The sequence below is a fragment of the Thermochaetoides thermophila genome (assembly GCF_000221225.1).
Source record: "Thermochaetoides thermophila DSM 1495 unplaced genomic scaffold scf7180000011816, whole genome shotgun sequence".
Taxonomy (NCBI): Eukaryota; Fungi; Ascomycota; class Sordariomycetes; order Sordariales; family Chaetomiaceae; genus Thermochaetoides; species Thermochaetoides thermophila.
The window spans coordinates 2,961,923-2,980,161 of record NW_006383032.1 but is presented as its reverse complement, the minus strand read 5'-3'; the positions used below and the strand labels follow the sequence as shown (position 1 = coordinate 2,980,161).

General features: G+C 52.8%; 4 protein-coding genes and 1 non-coding gene across 5 annotated transcripts; 2 read left to right on the top strand and 3 right to left on the bottom strand.

Annotated features, from left to right (window-relative positions):
• Positions 1-12: 12 nt before the first annotated feature.
• Positions 13-2,954, bottom strand: CTHT_0029080 (mitochondrial respiratory chain complexes assembly protein rca1-like protein; the record flags this gene model as incomplete). The annotated part of the gene is made up of 2 exons (XM_006693300.1): positions 13-830; positions 911-2,954. The coding sequence occupies 2 exons, from the start codon at positions 2,952-2,954 to the stop codon at positions 13-15; spliced, it is 2,862 nt and encodes a 953-aa protein (XP_006693363.1).
• A 1,251-nt stretch (positions 2,955-4,205) lies between these two features.
• CTHT_0029070 (uncharacterized protein) lies at positions 4,206-7,498 on the bottom strand (the record flags this gene model as incomplete). Its single annotated transcript, XM_006693299.1, has 6 exons — positions 4,206-5,217; positions 5,290-6,526; positions 6,582-6,902; positions 7,009-7,073; positions 7,133-7,191; positions 7,322-7,498. The coding sequence occupies 6 exons, from the start codon at positions 7,496-7,498 to the stop codon at positions 4,206-4,208; spliced, it is 2,871 nt and encodes a 956-aa protein (XP_006693362.1).
• Positions 7,499-10,395: 2,897 nt separating this feature from the next.
• Positions 10,396-10,467, top strand: CTHT_0029060. The gene has a single exon. It is a non-coding gene; the product is annotated as a tRNA-Trp (tRNA).
• Positions 10,468-12,622: 2,155 nt separating this feature from the next.
• Positions 12,623-13,790, top strand: CTHT_0029050 (uncharacterized protein; the record flags this gene model as incomplete). Its single annotated transcript, XM_006693298.1, has 2 exons — positions 12,623-12,941; positions 13,132-13,790. The coding sequence occupies 2 exons, from the start codon at positions 12,623-12,625 to the stop codon at positions 13,788-13,790; spliced, it is 978 nt and encodes a 325-aa protein (XP_006693361.1).
• Positions 13,791-15,067: 1,277 nt separating this feature from the next.
• Positions 15,068-17,360, bottom strand: CTHT_0029040 (uncharacterized protein; the record flags this gene model as incomplete). The annotated part of the gene is made up of 2 exons (XM_006693297.1): positions 15,068-16,726; positions 16,794-17,360. 2 exons carry the CDS (start codon positions 17,358-17,360, stop codon positions 15,068-15,070), a joined length of 2,226 nt encoding a protein of 741 aa, XP_006693360.1.
• Between the last annotated feature and the right edge of the window lie 879 nt (positions 17,361-18,239).

Genomic DNA, 18,239 nt, shown 5'->3' with positions numbered 1-18,239 from the left:
CGCCCCGACCTCTCACCTTTTAGCCTCATTTCCCTCCTCCTGTGGCTTCTGCTCCTCAAAGGCCGCCGGCTCCGGTCCGCTGACAGGCGGCGAGTCGGTGCTCTCGGTAGGGAATGGCGGCGTCGTGCTCTTGCCACCGCTGCCGTCGAAGTACTTGGAAAACTCCTCCTTCTCAGGCCACTGGCGTGGGCCGAGCAGCCGCACAAGGTCGTCGCGCGTCAGGACCTCTTTGCGCAGTAGCTCCTCGGCCACAAGACCAATCTCCTTCTTTTTGGCCTCCAGCAGGTCTCTGCACTGCTTGTAGGCCTGGTCGACGATGCGCCGGACCTCAGCATCGATCTCCTGCGCCGTGGCCTCGGCGAACGGCTTGTGCAGCTGGTTCTGGTCCTGGTTGTAGTGCAACGGGCCAAGCTTCTTCGACATTCCCCACTGCGTCACCATGGTCGTCGCCATGCGCGTGACCTTCTTGAAGTCGTCGCTGGCGCCCGTTGTAACTGTCGGGAAGTGCAGCTCCTCAGAAACGCGGCCACCAAGCGTCATGGCCATACGGTCCATAAGCTGGTTCTCCGTCATCAGGTAGGCATCGCTGGCCGGCAGGTACTGTGCATAACCCAGAGCGCCTTGACCACGAGGGATGATAGACACCTTTAGCAGGGGGTCTGCCCACCGGAAGTACCAGCCGCAGATGGCATGGCCAGCCTCGTGGTACGCAACTGTCCTCTTTTCTTCGGGGCTGAGGATCAGTGACTTGCGCTCCAGACCGCCGATGACACGCTCAATGGCCTGCTCGAAGTGAATCATCTGCACGCTCTCCGCGTTGGCTCTGGCAGCTGTTTTTTTTATATCATCAGCATCGGTGTTATGAAATCTAACACCTACTGGTAAGAAAGGTGTAGCAAGGAAGACATACCAATAAGCGCAGCCTCGTTGACAGCGTTGGCAATGTCGGCGCCCGCAAAGCCAGGCGTCAGGGCAGCAAGACGGCCGCAGAGGTACTCCATGTCTTCATTGGTCTTGATCTTGCGCAGGTGCACCTTGAAGATGTCTTGACGACCCTTCATCGTCGGCCTGTCGATGTGGATGTGCCTGTCGAAGCGACCAGGACGCATCAGAGCCTGATCGAGAATGTCCGGCCTGTTGGTACCCGCAAGCACCACAACCTGTTCGGTTGTATTGAAACCGTCCATCTCGGTCAGAATCTGGTTCAGCGTGGCCTCGCGCTCATCGTTGCCGCCACTACGGAACCCACCGCCCTCGGAACGCGACCGGCCGATGGCGTCGATTTCATCAATGAAGATGATGCAAGGAGCGTTTTTGCGTGCCGTCGCAAACAGATCGCGGACACGAGACGCGCCAACACCGACGAACATTTCGACGAACTCAGAACCGCTGACGCTGAAGAAAGGCACATTCGACTCGCCAGCCGTGGCCTTGGCCAGCAGCGTCTTACCAGTACCGGGAGGACCGGACAGGATGGCGCCGCGAGGGATCTTTGCACCCAACCTCTGGAAGCGCTCGGGGTTCTTGAGGAAGCTGACAAACTCCATAATCTCAGTCTTGGCCTCGTCCATGCCAGCCACGTCGGAGAACTTGACCTTGACCTGGGTGTCATGGTTGAACATCTTAGCCCGGCTCTTGCCGAAGCCAAAGTAGCCGCTGTTGCCGCTCACGCCCTTCCGCGTTAGCCAGACCAACAAGCCGACGAGCAAAAGAGTCGGCCCAAACGCCTGGATCAGAGCATGCATCTGACCCTCGCGCGCATAGGTAACCGGTATCCTCTCGCTAGGTGGTATACCAAGTTCCCTCTGAGCCTCTTCCAGTCTCCTTTCGAAGGCATCAACAGAACCAATGGAGAAGTAGTAGACCAGGTTGGGGTTAACACTGCCGTCAGGATATACGGCCTGAACCGCTTGGGCATTCAGATGCACTTTAACACGGTCCTTGTAGACCGTGAGCTTCTCGACCAAGCCCTTGTCCAGGAACTGAGACCGCACATCTTGCCATGTCATTTCCCGAGAAGTCTCGCTGCCCCAAAGCACCTGCACGGCAGCGTAGATAGCGAGTGCAATGAGAGCCTGGATAATGAAATCACCTCCGCCGCCGCCGCCATAGCCCCCAGGCCCCTCAGGCTTTTGGCCCTTGCCAGAGCCGCCCTGTTGTCTTTGCTGTTGTCGAACCTGTTGCTGCTGCGCAGACCTCTGCTGCTGCTGCTGCTGCTGTGACGGCGGCGGCGACTGTTGCTGATGTTGCTGCTGCTCTTGTTGCCGAGACTGTTGCGCGGCTTGTTGTTCCGGTGCTTGCTGAGCAGGCTGTTGCGGCTGCTGCTGCTGCTGCTGCACTGATGATTGTTCTCGTTGCTGCGCCGACAATTGTCCTTGCTGTTGGTCTTGCGATTGTTGCTGCTGAGGCTGGCTGGATGTCGTTGTCTCACTGTCGTTCGGCTTCGCCCGGCTGATGCTACTGTCTCTTTTGGCAGCGTCGATGGCATCCAGCGTCTGCTCTGACAACTCGTTCACGATCTTGAAGGCGATCCGGGGGATCTGCAGCGCATCCCGCATGCGAACCTCACCATTGAGGGCGCGCTGGAGGATGTCCCGGAGCTCGACCGGAACGCCAATCTCCTTCACCTCTCGAAAGGCCTCAGCCATCTGAGCCCGTTGATTGGGTGAGGGAAGATTGTTGATGAACTTCTGGAGCTGCTGCATCTCCTCCTCTGTCAGATACACCCATCCCTCGGGGAGTTGCCGGCGCGGCCGGAAGTCTTGTGATCCATGGTCGTCGTTCTGATCTGGTCTTTGCGGGTTGTTCGTCGAGTTGTATCTGCGGGCTGCGAGGAAGGCTGTCGCGGCAGGCGCCCGCGGGGCAATGCGAGCAGCTCGGGAGGCGGGGAGCGCAATCGACCTCAAAGTCAACCCGGCGCAGCGCGCCAAATGGCGTCCCGAGGTACGGAACATTATCGCGTCGGCGAGAACAGAAACGGATCGTTGGTAAGGTCAGGTGGTCTAGGTCGGTTGTGGGTGGAGGGTAGGTAGGTAGAAGAGCTGGTCGACGTCGAGTCCCCTTCCGATCTCCTGTCTCTTTGCTCTCGACTCTGGCCTGCTGCTCTTCTCTCCTTCCCCAATCTTTTCTTCCTTCTCTCTTCTCTCAATGCACCTGGGCAATTGGCCGTGTTGCCTAGTGCCCTAGTGCCCTAGCGCCCTTGTCGAGTAGCAGCAGCCGTACAATGCGTACGGACGGCTGGTAAGGTGGTCTTGCGTGCGCTGCCGCTGCCTGCTGGCGTCAGAAGTCGGCAATTTCCGCCTGAGAAAATGCAGCGATGCAGTCCGCCCACGACTCGTGATCGTAGGCTCCAGAAAACTGGGACTGCGGTGCTGGACTGCGGGGCACTTCGCCGTCATCCAGCCATTCAGATCAGCCGTGCTGCTTGCCAGCTGGCCACTCAACGCCCTTATTTGCCCACACCAGCCTCCACTTAGCTGGCTGTAAGTCACATGATCGAAGCCTGTCAGCCTTGCCCAGACCTCTTGATTACCTGGCTGACTAATGTTCGGCTCTCCGGTGTTACGACAGCACCGGAAGCTTCCAATCCCATCCTCGACATGTCGTCCTGGACCAGGTTTGGCCCGTCATGTGTTTGTAAGATACGGATTGCCACCTTTAAGGAATTTTTGACTTTGCCTCAAGTTCCCGAGTATAGACTGATCATGCACTTCTCACTTTCAGTTGTTGATCTCTTGCCCTTCTTCCCGCCCCCGGCCCCCAGAGCCGTCCTCCCAGGGAAGAAGGGAAAGAATAACATATCTAATACCTCATGCTTTTCTTTAGTACAGTAATTTCAAAGAATATGTGGTTCACACATGAGTTCCGCTAGCACACAGTATACGCATACATGTACTCATGAATTGAAAGTATTAGGCCTTAGCCCCCCTCCGGAAACCTCATAACTAGAAAAGTTGTATCCAACAGGGAAATCAAGACTGTCATCAAAGTGGATCAGTGCCAATTGGTGTGTCTAATCCATGCCGATATCCACGTAGTGTATCCAAAGATATTTCCAAACCCAGTAGCTCTCGCAAGTGAGGAGCAGAGAGCCGCTCTCCGCCCACTATCGAGAGCAAGAAAAAAAAATTTAAAAACCCCTACCAATGCAACGAAGCAAATAATACAGGTGTATCAGGATAAATGCTGTATCTCAAATGTCTCAATCATCTGCTCTGAGTAAAGGCGGAATGAATATTCAGCCGGTCGGTAATAGGGGGAGGACCTCCCATACTATCCGTCGTTCCGGGCAAGCTACCGAAGTTCCCATTCTCCACGGTAGGGTACGCGCCTCCACTCATCTCAGCCCACTCCCAGTCGAGAGTCATTGGCAAGCTAAACAAATCTTGCGGCAGCATTGGCTGTTGGTGCTGGAAGAAACCGCCGCCCGAGCCTGGCAAGCCATCGGAAGGAGAGGGACCACCACCGCCGCTTCCATGTCCAGGTCCCAAAGAAGGAGGGCTACCCATGATGCTTGTCAACCCAGCCATTTGTGCATCGAATGCTGCCATATCAGCGTATATATTGTAGTCAGATTGCGCCGTTGTGTCGTGAGGCGTTGCAAATTCACTGGTCCAGCCACCTGTCGTTGGGCCTGGTGTTGGCGATGAGTCCTGGCTCATAGCACCTGCTGTCCTGGGACTGGACGCTTGTGATGTTGCTCGTTGATCCGCCGAAGCTTGCTGTTGCGGTGGTTGTTGTGGGGGTTGTTGTGTGCAGATGGTGGCCGATGTAAGCTGGCTTGGCCGAGGAGTTGCTGAGCTGGATGTTGGGCGAGATGTCGGCGCCGAAGGGTCAGTGATAAAGGATACCGATTGGCTCGTGGAGGAAGTAGTGGCAGGTGCCGTTGTTGACGCTGTTGTCGCTGCGGTTACCGTGGATGTTGTCGTCATTGTCGGATTCGAAGGCTGTTGTTGATCCTGATTCTTCCGCTTTCTCCGTGATGCGTGTTCCTTTTCTGCTTTTTCAATTACAACCCTGGCGATACGCTCGAATTCAGAGCAGACGCCCAGCATGCGGTGTACACCACCTGTTTCAGCTTCAGGACCAAGGCTGGATAAGAAGTTGACGACAGCTTGCATCAACTTCGTATCTGATCGTGCCCTTGGATCGAGAGGGTTTTGTAGGATATTTCCAAACAGTGTTACGAGGGCTGTAACGGGGAAATAGAGCACCATCCTGCATCACCAAGACAACTAGTGGTTAGAATAAACTCAGCAACTGCAAATGTAAAATTCGGGGTGAACTCACCAGACGCAAGAAGCATCACCCGGCGGTATGTACTTGAGAAGTGATATTGACGCCCTTGCGGCTGAAGTGCAAAGAGCTGCAGACGAGAAGATGCGTGGATTGATCGGTCGAGCATTGAGTCCCCGAATAGCAAAATTGGAGAGCCTGTCGGTCCAGTACCCGCGATGAATGGACATGCGATGAATCGTGCAAAGGCAGTTGTAGTAGTTGAAATGGAGCATGACAATATGTAGGATGAGCGGAGTATGGGAAGCCTTGATCTCGTGCTCTGGCCGGAAATCGATGGGGATGCGGTCTTTCCAATCTTCGAGCTCCTTGTCAAGCTCCCCGATGGCTTTCAATAACTCCCCCTCTGACTGCTTGCTCGCCTTGGTCGAGTACAGCCGTTTATAGACCTTGCTTTCGACAATGGCCAGCTCGCACATGACTCGGAATAAGTTCATCTTGCCCTTTCCATCTGCCAAGGGGATATTACCAATGCCATCAGCTGGATCGGCGTCGGGAAGCTCCACGTTCATGTCGTCATCGTCTTGCGCCGGTGGTCGCCCACATCTCAGGCACAAGTCTTTGTCGAGCATATAGGCGATCCAAAATACCCTCTTGCGCTGCTCAATCTCGATCGGATTTAGCTGGAAACCTGTTCCTCGCTTATGCAGGCCGATTGTGTGTGACAGACGGATGGCGGCAGCAATGAGCAAAAACGAAGGCTGAGGGTTAGGTGTTCCTTGCATGAAGAGAGCCATGCCTAGAATGGCTTGGACGCTAAGAAGATCAGTATTGCGCATTATCAACTCTGGGAAAGTGGCCATGGCGTTCTTCATGTAATCCCAAGCCTTGTCTTCTTCCTCCTTAGGGACCAGGTTACTCATGATCCGCAGCCGGTGTGCAATAGCTAGAGCCACATTTAAGCTGGCCCACCAACCAGACCCGGTATAGGGGTCACTTGAGTACTGTCTCTCTACCAAATGCATGAACGTCGGTTGGTGAAACAGCGGGAAGATGCAGTTGAAGTTTTCAAAGTAGTCCTTCAACAAGGACAAAGCCTCTGGCTTTGGGGGAAGTTCGCGGAAGATAGTACGACGAAACAGGTCGCCAAAGACGTCAGGCTTCCATGCTGCCCATTTGTGATCGTCCATCGAGACGTCTGATATCATCTGCTGGAAGGAGGTGTCGCCCATCTTTTCGTTGACCCATTGTATCCCCTTTGGCGAGAAGATGGAGAACCCGGATGACGAGCCTTTCAGCAAGTTAGCAACTCAGCCGCCGGGCCAACTTTTTTATGCTGGACTCACCAATATATCGAGTTTCACCATAGTTGTTTGTGACAAGTGAGCACATCATTTCTGACAGTTCCTCAACTTCTTCCTGCTCTTCCTCGCCATTTTCCTTGCCCGGGCTGCTAGACTTCCCTTTCTCGCCATCTTTGCCAGGCTCGGGAGAGGCTAATGAGCTCTGGGGAGTCGAAGCATTCCCATCCTGGCCTGTTGCTGTTTGGGAAGGAGAAGTAGGATTGGACGCAGTCTGAGAGGCCTGTCTTGACTGCTGCTTCTCTACAAGCTTCTTCTCCAAGGCCCCAAGATCGGTCGCACCGTTATCATCATCACTCAGCAATCCTGTCCATGCCATTAGTGAACAGAACCCCTCACGGAACTTATGTGGTGGTTGGAGGAGCGGGGGTGCGCATGTTAAAAGCCCAAATCATTGGCCCTGATTACATACCTGATAACCGCAACAAATGCTCCATCCGGCCGAGCCGGTTTTCGAGCCCCTCTATATATTTGGCTCTAGAGTTGGGCAGTCAGCAGTCATGCTAAAGTCAAGGATAGCTACTGGAGGAACTTACCCCTTGGGAGGGGCCCGCTTCTTCTCAACCTGAGTGAAGACACACTCGGTCTTGTAGTTCTGACAATGTGTACAAGCAGGAAGCTTGCCATCGCACTTTATTTTCTTCTTCCTGCACATATCACACGCCTGCAGCAGTTAGTGGGATGCTGCAAGGGTCCATCCGACCGCTGCACAGGCTTGGACTCACCCTCGAAATTCTCCTTCGCTTCGCTTCTGTGGTGTCCTCAAGTAAGCCCGGATCCCCAAACATCTGAGCCGCCATTAGATCAGGCGGCAGCTGCGGCGGAATCGGGATGCCATGCTCGGTGTAACCGCCAAAGATCTGTGGAGGCTGGTTTATGATTGGGGGTGGGGGAATGGGCATCTGAAAGCCCGGATGGATGTGGTCCATCTTTGAAGCGTGGTGGACGGAGAAATTAAGACTGAGAAAAGGCGATTTCTTCACGACGGTTTTTGAGCCCTGACTTAGCCTCGACGAAGTACCTAAGGCTATTTGGGAATGAACAAAGCAGAGACGTTGGATATTTCGAGCGCGCAGGGAAATCACAGGACAAATGTAGCCACAGACAATATGTTGCTATTATTATATCGCTGTGCAGACTTCAGGAGTTGTCGAATCAGGAGTGACATGTGCCGGCAGCACCGGGCCTATGGGGGCAGAGCACACGACACCCAAAATAACGGCTCTCAGGTAACGTTAACGTCCAACAACCGAGACTCGAGAATATCAATCCAGAACTCGCCCCTGCATGTCGGTAGGAGGCACGACGTCGAATGCTCCACAAAGGCCACTGCGGCTCGATGCTTAGGTTGTTGTGGGTGCAGCTATCCCGAAATTAGGAACGCTGGGCACGCATGTATCCTTCTCGGTGATATGTGGCACGCTGCTCGGAGTTAAAAGACGTTTCTCTGCAAACGGCCGTATTTAGTGGACGGCAGCGAGGTTGGATGGAACCGCTTAGATGGTGCCGAAGAATAGTAGAAGGAGGTGCGGTGGGTGCTGTGGTGGGAATGTGAGAAAGAGAGGGCGGGACTAGGCTGGCTCGCAGTGGCGTGAGGGACAAAGCGTCAGTAGGGGCAGTTTAAATTGTACCCGTACGAGCGAGCTGTATGAACTCCTCTAACAACCTGTAAGTGTGCCTGCCAACATCAAAGCACGGATGAATGCAGAGTGAGTGGTCGGGTCGGCCTTGAGCAGCGTGATTGTGAAAATAGGAAGAGATGGACGGTAAACTGCCGGTCTCCCTCGTGTATATGGCACCAGGTGAAGCGCCTGCCCCATTCAGCGGTCGAGGATGGGCGAGTGATAGGAAGGGTGGGGCATGGAACAGCAGCCAACGCACAGACGGCAGCCAAACATTCAGGGAGATTTTGACACCTGCTGAAGGGGGTGCCTTGGGGCCCTGGTAGCCCCGTGGTATTGGATGTTGATTGGTAAGCTCCGCTTCAGCACTTCCTGGCCGTTTGGGCAATGAGCAGTTCTTTTGCACTCTGTAAACTGTCGGGTTCCTGATCCAGCCAGTCCCTGACGTTGATCGGAGATGCAGGGACTCGAGGACTACCTACCTAAGGCATCAAGTGCTGATGGAGAGACCCGAGTTCTTCGTGGTTCTGACTGGCTGGCAGGCACTGCCTAGGTACCTCTAGCTGCGCAGTAAACATCAAAGATAGCACTGCTGCGGATATTCTGGCGGACCTGGCAAATGTGGCGGGATCGAAAGATCAGTCCGGGTTCCTCCGTGAGTTGCACCAGTCGGGTTAAGGACAGAAGCTAACAAAACTCGTAGCACGCGGAGCGGCCTACGTCACACACCTCCGGATAGATGTTTGCGATGCCATCCCGGAATCAGGGGACTAGCATATAGCACGCTCCAGAGGGACCTGATCATGCCTACACTGTATAGTTACCTCAGTCCTGGGGATGAGTGTACAGGAGGATTGTCATTCGCTGCCCTACCAAACTTCCCACATACTCCGGCTGCTCACCTCCCCAGCCTGCAGGACGTAGTGATCCCGTAATGCCTGCTTAACGTTTTGAAGAGCGCCCCGCTGTTGCCAACGCCGGGAATCCGGTGTTTGGGATCTGGCCAAGAACGTCACACCGGCCAGGGGGTTGTGTTTGCAGCATCTGAATCTTGCATCATCAGACACGCCGCCAGCAGTTTGTATCTGCAGCCATCGCGCCTGTGGTCTTAGGGGCTCATTGAGATTGCGTTGTATGCTGTATATGCTTAAGGCCTTAAATGCGCTACTCAGGGCTGATTCAAGTCTAGGACTTAGAATCTAGGTACGAACCAGTTCTTGGGCTGCAGAAGGCAGACAGAGATTCAGTTAGACAACAAAGCAGCCAGGTCCTATATTGAAGTCGTGCTTGGCTTCACAGGTCTTCTTGTTCGACATTTCTACAGTCTTCTATGAATTGAGAAGATGAATCGTCAAGCGATCACCGAGGCACGTGTCCGAGCCACATGGGATTCTCCCGATCTGTGGTTTGGCCGGCTGCAGGCAGGGGTCACGACCCAAAGTTCTTGAGACAAATATGAAACGTGGGAGGCAGCCTGCTCACCACTGCTTGAATGCCTTACCAAGAATGACAAATTCTCATACAGACTAAACAGGACCAACGTTGATTGGGAACTTCTCAATCACTATGCAAATTCTTTTTGTTGGGTCAAAAGAACAGGGCTTGCCGCCTACAACCTTGAGATGCCTACCTGGATTGCTTCCGGCTGCTTCCATGATTGATAAAGCAAGGTCATCTCGCATAATTGGTGAACGATAGGTGAGCTAGTATGCTACAATATTTTGAAAGATCCCCGGGCCATTTGGGTAGAGACAAGAGTGATCAGTTCTGCCATTCAGGCATTATCACTTCAGTCTCCTCGTAGTATTCAAGATTGGTAGGACGCTTACGGAATACCGGTAGCACCCTAGCCGAGTAGGTGTGCTTGTTCCTTCAGACTCTTTAAGACAGGGGTAACATTCCCATTTTTCCATTTGCCACGCTGCAAGCACTAGGCGTTACTTCTCAATATCAGAGGAAAGAGGACAATAATGAAATCCATGTTGGTATTCTCTCCTGCAGGAACACAGCCCACATGGAAACAATACCGACGTTAGCCCCACCTCAACAAAGTTCGTGGTGTGCCGGTGCCTGATGGGCTTGACGTCATGTTTTGGAAGCTGTCCAGTGATAGGATCCGGGATTACAGATGTTGTGAAGAACAATGATTCTCCGTAAACTCCATGACACTCAACTAGGACTCGCTGGCGCAACGGTAGCGCGTTCGACTCCAGATCGAAAGGTTATCCGTTCAAATCGGGTGCGGGTCAAAAGCACTGTTTTTAGTCGCCTCTGCGTAAGGGTTCTTTTTGCCGACGAGCTTGGATTGAACAATAGTAGTAAGTCAACAACGACGCTCTTTTACCACCTACCGTCTCACGAGGCCATCGAGTTGTCCTTTGTTTACCAGACGTTTGTCATCAATCCTTGTATACAGTGCGCATATTACGAAACGTGAATATTAACACTGTTCACTCCCCGCCCTCTTCGCTGTCAAACGCAGACGTGCACAGACCAGACGTTCCACATTTATATATTCTCCCTCTCCCCTCCCACATTTTATTTTGGCTTCTCTTTTCTTCCCCATCCCAGTGCAGGGGTATTACGCGTATCAGTGAGGATTCGTCCGAGATCGCGTTTTTGCTAATTGCAAACTATACCCTTGACCGCTCCAAGTTGGCTAAGGCCGGCTGGGGAATTTCTGGACATACTGTTCTCCTTGTGAGAAGTTACCCACCTATTTCTTTCATTGCCAACGTCTGCGTGTCGGGCGTGGTGAAGAAGGAAAAGTTCGGCGTTCAGGTTAAGTTTTGTGGGACATGGAATGCGGCCGTGAAATTATAGACACATAGCTGTCATGTTGACCAGAAGTGGCCTGTGGATGACAAAGAGGCCGAGGATATCTGAGAAGGCAGGGCTGTCGAAGGTCGAGATCACACGTGGTCGCTAACACCGCCTGCAACTTGATACCTTAGGCTTGACTCATGTTCTGTAAGAACCTAATAGAACACTGCTCTATTGAACGGGTCATTGTTGCACTACCCAGCCTGACCGTTATAGCATATGCGTACCAGAAACCAACGTGACGGGCAGTTGTGACGGTTCGGGAGTATTTAGGCGCGGGGCTGGGCGCGTCGCGACCGCGCCTGGAACGAGGTCTTCGGGTCTTTGGCGATAGAACGGACGCCTTGACCGTTTCTGAAATTTCTGGCTGCGCTCGCCGCTGGCCTTGTCTCACGTTCTCGCGCGCCTGTTGTGGGCCAAGCGGGTGGTCGCACCGGTCATCCAGCGTTGGTTCGCTGTGGTTCTACACACAATATGTCCCACTGGCAGGTACGTATCAGAACAAGAAGAGTAGAATCGGGGCGATGCTCTACGTATGCAGTGTAAGTACGGTGTTATATATTCCTGAAGCCTATACCGTTGTCTTCACCATATTGAATCATCGATGGCATGCAAAAAAGAGCAGTGCCAAAGTACATGCAAGAGATTGCAGATCGCGAAATCCGATTGGCTGGGATGCGACGGAGCGATGGGAAACTGAGATTGGGAAACCATCCGAGGCTCAACTGGTACTAATAAGTGAATGTTCCTGCTGCAGCCGAGCGTAACGGACAAGAACGCCTTCTACAATCAGGACGCAGATTATTGTCTTGAGATGACATTTGCCAATCAATCAGTGGTTGTCCTGCATATGAATGAATTGTTTTCATGGCTCCGCTTTTCTTTCTTTGAAGCAACTACATATTTCGGCTTCGTTGTAGGCTCTCGTTGAATGTGAATGTGAATCCGCCGTCGTTGCACAAGGAACCAGAAACGGAGGATACGGAGCGGCTAGGCCGTGCCTGCCACCTGATTCGTACCGTGCAGACAAGACGCACAGACCACAACAGCAAAGCGAAAGGGCAGGAAAGACGGGGCGCCTCCTCTTCGTTCCGCACCTCCCCATCATCATCGACGGCATTCCGTCGCCCAACGCCCTTCAATCGAGCATCAGCCCCTGCGAGTGTCGAGCGCCACGCCGATACCGACTCGAAATTGTTGGTATCGAGCTTATTCAATTTGGAGCAGCACTTTTATTGATATTTCCCGCAGCCGCCGACTTTGAGACGAGCGTTTTGGCGGGATTGGGGGTTGCGTGATTGCCGCTGTCGGCGCTTTGCTCGACGAGGCACATAGCCTCCTCCATTTCTCCCTCCCCTTCTTCCCCCCGCCATCCATTGCCCATCGAACGATCGCGATATCATCTTGCGTCTACTGCCCTCCGTCTCATCTCATCTCGCCTCAATCTTCGCGCGCCCGTTTCGGCCTTCGCGCGCTTGTTGCCCGTTGCCATCGGTCGACCAGACGACGGTCGCGCCAAGCCTTTTCTTTTCTTCATCACTCTCGACCGACTGCGTCATCAAATTCCATCAACCTACCATCATGTCCTTCCACCCACAGACTCCGCAAAGTCCGTCTCACTCTCCAAATACGAGCGATCTCACGACAAGCCAGCCTGGTTCCGTTGCGACTGGCACTACAACAACCTTGCCGACGCCTGCTCACAGCGTCAACGGAGGCTCACTCCTCTCAGAGATGGCTCAGGATACCATCATGGGAGGAGATTCCCCTCACAAGCGCAAGAGAGACGTTAGCGACATCGGCGATCGTGCACAGAAGAAAGCCCACATTGAAAATCGCATGCTGGGCATCACCGACTTGCACTTGGATGTCGGCGAGAAGTACCTTCTTTGCAGAACTCGTAAGGCTCCCTTTTACCCGCTTACAACACCAAACGAGCAGCCGTTCACTTGCATCGCATTTGCGCGCTGTGCTGTTCTTAATCGGTGACTTGGCGTGGCATGGGGAGCTAGACCATAGCACTGCCTTTTTTTTTCTTGTTTTGCAAATAATAAATTACAGAGGCTTGATTAACACGTTGCTTCTTGCAGAGCATCTTCCGCCGCCTCGGCCTCGAGTGTCCGAAGATCTCTTCGAGATTTACCACTTGAAGGAGCTTGCTGGCGAAGTTGCCCGTGTGCTTCCCAACGGCGAGAAGAACGCGCTCAGGAAGACGTACAAAGGTCACATTAAAAGACTCGGCGTGCAAGGCCACTTTGACGAAGTTAAACAGGATCCCTTCCGCGAAGATGGCTTACTCGCTCTCATGAAGATGCCACAGGATGTATGGGATGTCCACGTAACGCGTGGCAGGAACATCCATGATGGTTTCAGCGCCGAAGTGAAGCAGAAGCTACCTAAGGCCATGTCCATGGCAAAGGGCTATGTACCGCGAGCCGTGTGGGATTACTCGGTGCTGGGTGATCTCGCTCCTGGAAAGGGCGACAACCGCGCATCGTCAGTGCGACAGACTGCTCCCAATACCCCGTTGCCGGCTTTGGGAACACAGGGCTTTCCTCGTCCTAAAGTCAGCACTCCCTTTCCTCAGAACCAAGTCAAGCGGAACATGAAGAAGCGAGGCTTTGGCGAAGAAGGATATGGCGAAGGAACCGGCGATGACGAGACCGGATATTCGACCGGAGAGGGCGATATGGCCTCGGGCCTGAAGCGCAGGAAAAAGGTGCTCATCAACGGCTACGATCCTGTCTGATGAGAGACCTTGTGCTGACATGCGAATAACTTAGGCCCACCCGGTCAACCAGCCGTATGCCCAATCCCAAGCTCGCCAGCCGCTCTACGGTTCCGGCACTACTGGGAGCTAAGAGGCCACTGCTGGCCGTCGGGTTCGAGGCAACCCCTTCATTGTAAACCCTTTAAGCTCAACCCCATTCCGACGCATCGAGAGCCCCTGATCCGTTTTCAGGGTGATACCTGGTGAAGCCGGTTTACGACAAACTCTTCCTCAGTTGATTTTGCTTTTTTACGCGCGCAAGCTATCAGAGTTCGGATCATCAAATCCATGGATTGAGTCCTGGACACTTGCCTTGAACGGCAACCCAGATTTCAAAGGTTCGATATCTGGAAACAATCCTATGAGAGGAAAGAAAGGCAACAACCGAGAAGGGAAAAGACGAATCAGTGATGTGTTTGGCTCGCGCGATGCCGACGGGGATTGTTGATTCATTCATCCGTCCCAGGAATGGTGACGGGAGAAAACATATAATGGATCATGGTACATAATGGTGCTCTGGCAAGAGAGATACTGGGCTCTCTTTGCATCACGAGGCATATGATTCGGCCGCACATACGCCCAGCCGGCTTCTTGGCCTTTCCATGGATCTGCTGTGGCGGGTTTCATTCATCTTGCATTTTTCTGTTGTGTGGGATATGCAGCACGGCGTTTGGGTCTGGTTTTCGTTCTTGCCTTTCAGGCAGGTAAAAAGGTAGATGGTGAGCTGAGATATTGCTCGCATTTATTACTCATGAACCTGGGGTACGCGCAATTGGGATGAACTTTGGGAGGTACCTATCTTCTAATGAACCTGGACGAGGAGCGCATGGTTGAATGGATGCGGCTATAGCTACGACCAAATGAAGGTTTTCTCAGCCGCTTAGCTATGAGTTTAGCGTCTCGGGAATGCGGATGCCTTTGCTCTGCTCAGCAAAGTTGAGATCACATTTTTACCATACATGGACAGTGATCAGGTCTGATCCCTTGAAATTGGTACTATTAGACTTTAACCCTTGTTTTGCAATGCATCTATCCCATCGTCAATTGACTTCCGACCTCGACTCACTTAAGGAGATTCTAGTCTTTTGTTGCGCATCTTCTTTCAAGCAGATCCAAGGAAGGTAGGAAGATACCCCGGTAGATCTATGTTTAGTCAAAAATTATACACAATATCAGCGATCAGCACCGGTCTCGGTTACCCTAATATCAAGATGCCCAAACTCGTTGAAGCCTCTCTGTCTACCCATGTTCCGGTATCACCCCTCCTTCAGTTCATTCCCCTCATCCTTTTCTACTTCCTGTTTCTTCTCTGTTTCGCGTCCTTTTTCCCTCTTCTCTTCGCAACCCTCAATTTCCCATTGCTTATTTCCAACATCACCACTCTTCTGACCCTCTTCCTTTGTTGCCGTTGCTGCCGCCGCCGCCGCTGTACCATAACCACCATCTAGACATCCATTACTCAGACTGTCGAGAACAGCCCTAGCTGAAGCATCATCCCACACCCACTGGGCAATGCGTTGCCCAACATCGCCCGCCAACTGCTCGTAGTGTGGCCGGCGAGCGTCGAACATGCTGCAGTGCGCGCCAACCTCGTCGACGTCCGCAATGTAGACTTCGATCCAAGTCTGGTCGGGTTCCCCGTTGATCTTTGTGGGGAGAAGACAGAACTTCCGCAGGCGTTTGCGGGGGGTTGTTGGCGTTGTTGTTAATTCCACGATGCTGATGGTTTCGTCTTCGGCTTCCCTTTCTGCGACCAGGGAGACGTGAGAGGATGATGCTGACTCAGACAATGCGTCATGTTTGTTGTGAGTGTTGTGAGATTTGATATCCGTGTCGCGGTCGAGCACCTGATTGGCAATATCTCTCAGGACGTCTCGGAAGCGGTGCTCTTGATGAGCTTTTGGGGTTGTTGTATTATTTCCGTCCTCAATGGCCTGAAGCAGGGCTTTCTGAGCGCGCTTGAAGAGCCTGGAGGCTCGCTTGCGCACAGAAGCTTCGGAGGCGGAATCAACGGCGTGGGGATGGAGTGGAGGAGGAGGGAAGGAGGGTCCGTTATGGGTCTTGTCTTCGTTTGTGGGCGGCAAGCAGGTGGTTGAAAGAACTGAACCGCCTGAGTCCAACTTAAGGTTGCTAGTATGAGTTGTCGAGTGCCTCTGATCGGTGCTGTGATTCTCGATGGATATTTTTGGTGTGGATGTCCCAGAACCTGTGTTCAGTGATAACGTGCCAGAGCCTACATTCTGCAGCTGCGCCTCCTGCGCCCACAGAACCTCAGATGTGTCTGGCAAGCTCGTTTCTTGCTTTTTCGGAAGCCCGGGACACACAGTGTAGTAGTTAATGAACCTGACTCTACCAGGACGCTTGTCAACAGGATTCTGCGTTTGCGAGCACACATCGATGTCTTCCAAGCTGCGCAGGCGGTGATAACGGGCTCTCAGCCCAGATAGATCGGCGAGACACGCATTGAACTCTAGATGCGACACGAGGTGTGAAGCTGCGGCCTGTATCAGATTCTCTTCCTTGTATTTATTGATAAAATGTACAAAATTCTTCAACCTCCCACGATCTTTGTATTCTACATCGTTGAAGAAAGGAGGATTGAAATAGGGGTCGAAAGCTTCGTGGGTGGTACTCGGCCACGGCTCAGACCTCATAGCAGGAGAAGAAGCACCTAATGCAGACGAGGGCTCACAGCAGATGGATGGATCATGGGAAAGGGACTGCGATGGTTCTGAGAGCTTATGCTCTGTTGGGATACTATTGTCATCAGCGGGAAAGGACTCAGGAGACGGCCGGAAGAGACTCGCTATGCCTGAGACTACAATTCCTGGGTGTAAGCCAAGTAAAGGAGCATCAAGACACACAATGCCCAGGATACGGTGTCGAAAGGGAGAAGTGGCTGTCTGAATGGAAGGCTAGATGAAAGTTGTTAGTCCTCACATCCTCCCGGGTATCATGTGCAAACGCTCCAAACCGACATACCATCATGGCTACCTCCGCGGCCAACAGCCCACCCATTGAATGTCCCACCAAGACCACATCTGTAGTAGGTGATTCGTAAGGAATCAGCCAGTCACTGAAATTATCTCGGGCCAACTCGAGAGACCTGTAAGTCTTGTAGCGAGGGTAAATCTTGGTGTGGACAATATGGGATTCCGCCAGGAGGTTTTTAAGCAGGTTGTGCACATGAGCTGGAAATGACTGGAAAGACGAGTCGCTGCCCATATAGCCATGAATGTAAATGACAAGGAGCTTCCGTTTTTTGCATTCTTCCTCTCCATCTGTCGATGACAGCAGTGACTGTGTAGATGATGCTCGGGGGTCAGGAAACATCGGCAGCGGTGGTGGTCCTTGTGGATCAGGTGTTGGGGCGGCTTGAGACTCCTGCTGAGAAGAAGAAAATGAAGAATTAGTTGCCTGTTGGGAGACTAGCTCCCCAGGTGAAGGGATATCTCCCATTGAGTTGGCATCGGCAGCAGTGTCTGAGGATATGGGATGATCACTCTTGCTCTCGGTTGGGTTTTGGGTTGGGGTTGGCGTTGGGAGCATGACGTCACCGCCGGACCCCGAGCTGACGCGTGCTTTTGGACGGGTGTCTTGATTGGGAAGTGTTGCATCCATCTGAACACTAGCCTGCGTATAGGGATGTAGACAGTCACTTAGATCTGGCTTCTACAGAACTGTTCCAGGTTGCTTGGAAACATCGACAATCAAAAATGTGATGCATGGCTCGGTTCCTGCCCCTGCCCCTGGAGTGTCTGGTAGCGTGGCTGAGTGTGCCTGGTAACCACCTTGGTTTGTAGTCTCCATTTCCTGTTGCCCTAGCGCAGCTGTACAACCGCCCCAATGGTCGCGATGATTGGTTTCTTTGATGATGTGTAATCACCATCAAACTTTCTTTGTATGCAACTCCGATATTCGATTCCGTCGTGTCTAAGTAAAAACGTAGGAAGGAACGTCATGTGGAAATAACAACAGTAGCAGTTTTAAACCTAAATCAGGAACTGGCTGTGATAACGACGCATCTAGTAACTGCAGGTTTAAGACGCACAGCCCTTTAAGGAGCTGTGCCGTGATCTCGAACTGTTTGAATCCACTCCACCTCATTTAAGTACCCCCGCTTCAGCGATCGCGGCGGTTTCTGTCGAGCAAAAATCCAGTACTTAATCCTTGTATGTACAGGAATGGATGGTGAGACAGAGAAGCTACCCTACTGGGCACTGTGTTTGTCCTGCAGGTTATACTGTAGAAAGTAAGACCAAATACGCGGTGGAAGACAGCACCTATAGAGAGACCAAGTTTGGCGTCCGCTCTGGCAGCATGCTGCATGGATTGCTGCAACCGAACACCTGGAAACAGCAGCAGGCCCGCGTTTTCCGCCCGAAGGCAAACGGGGGATCGCGGCACATGTGTCTTAACGGCGCTGGC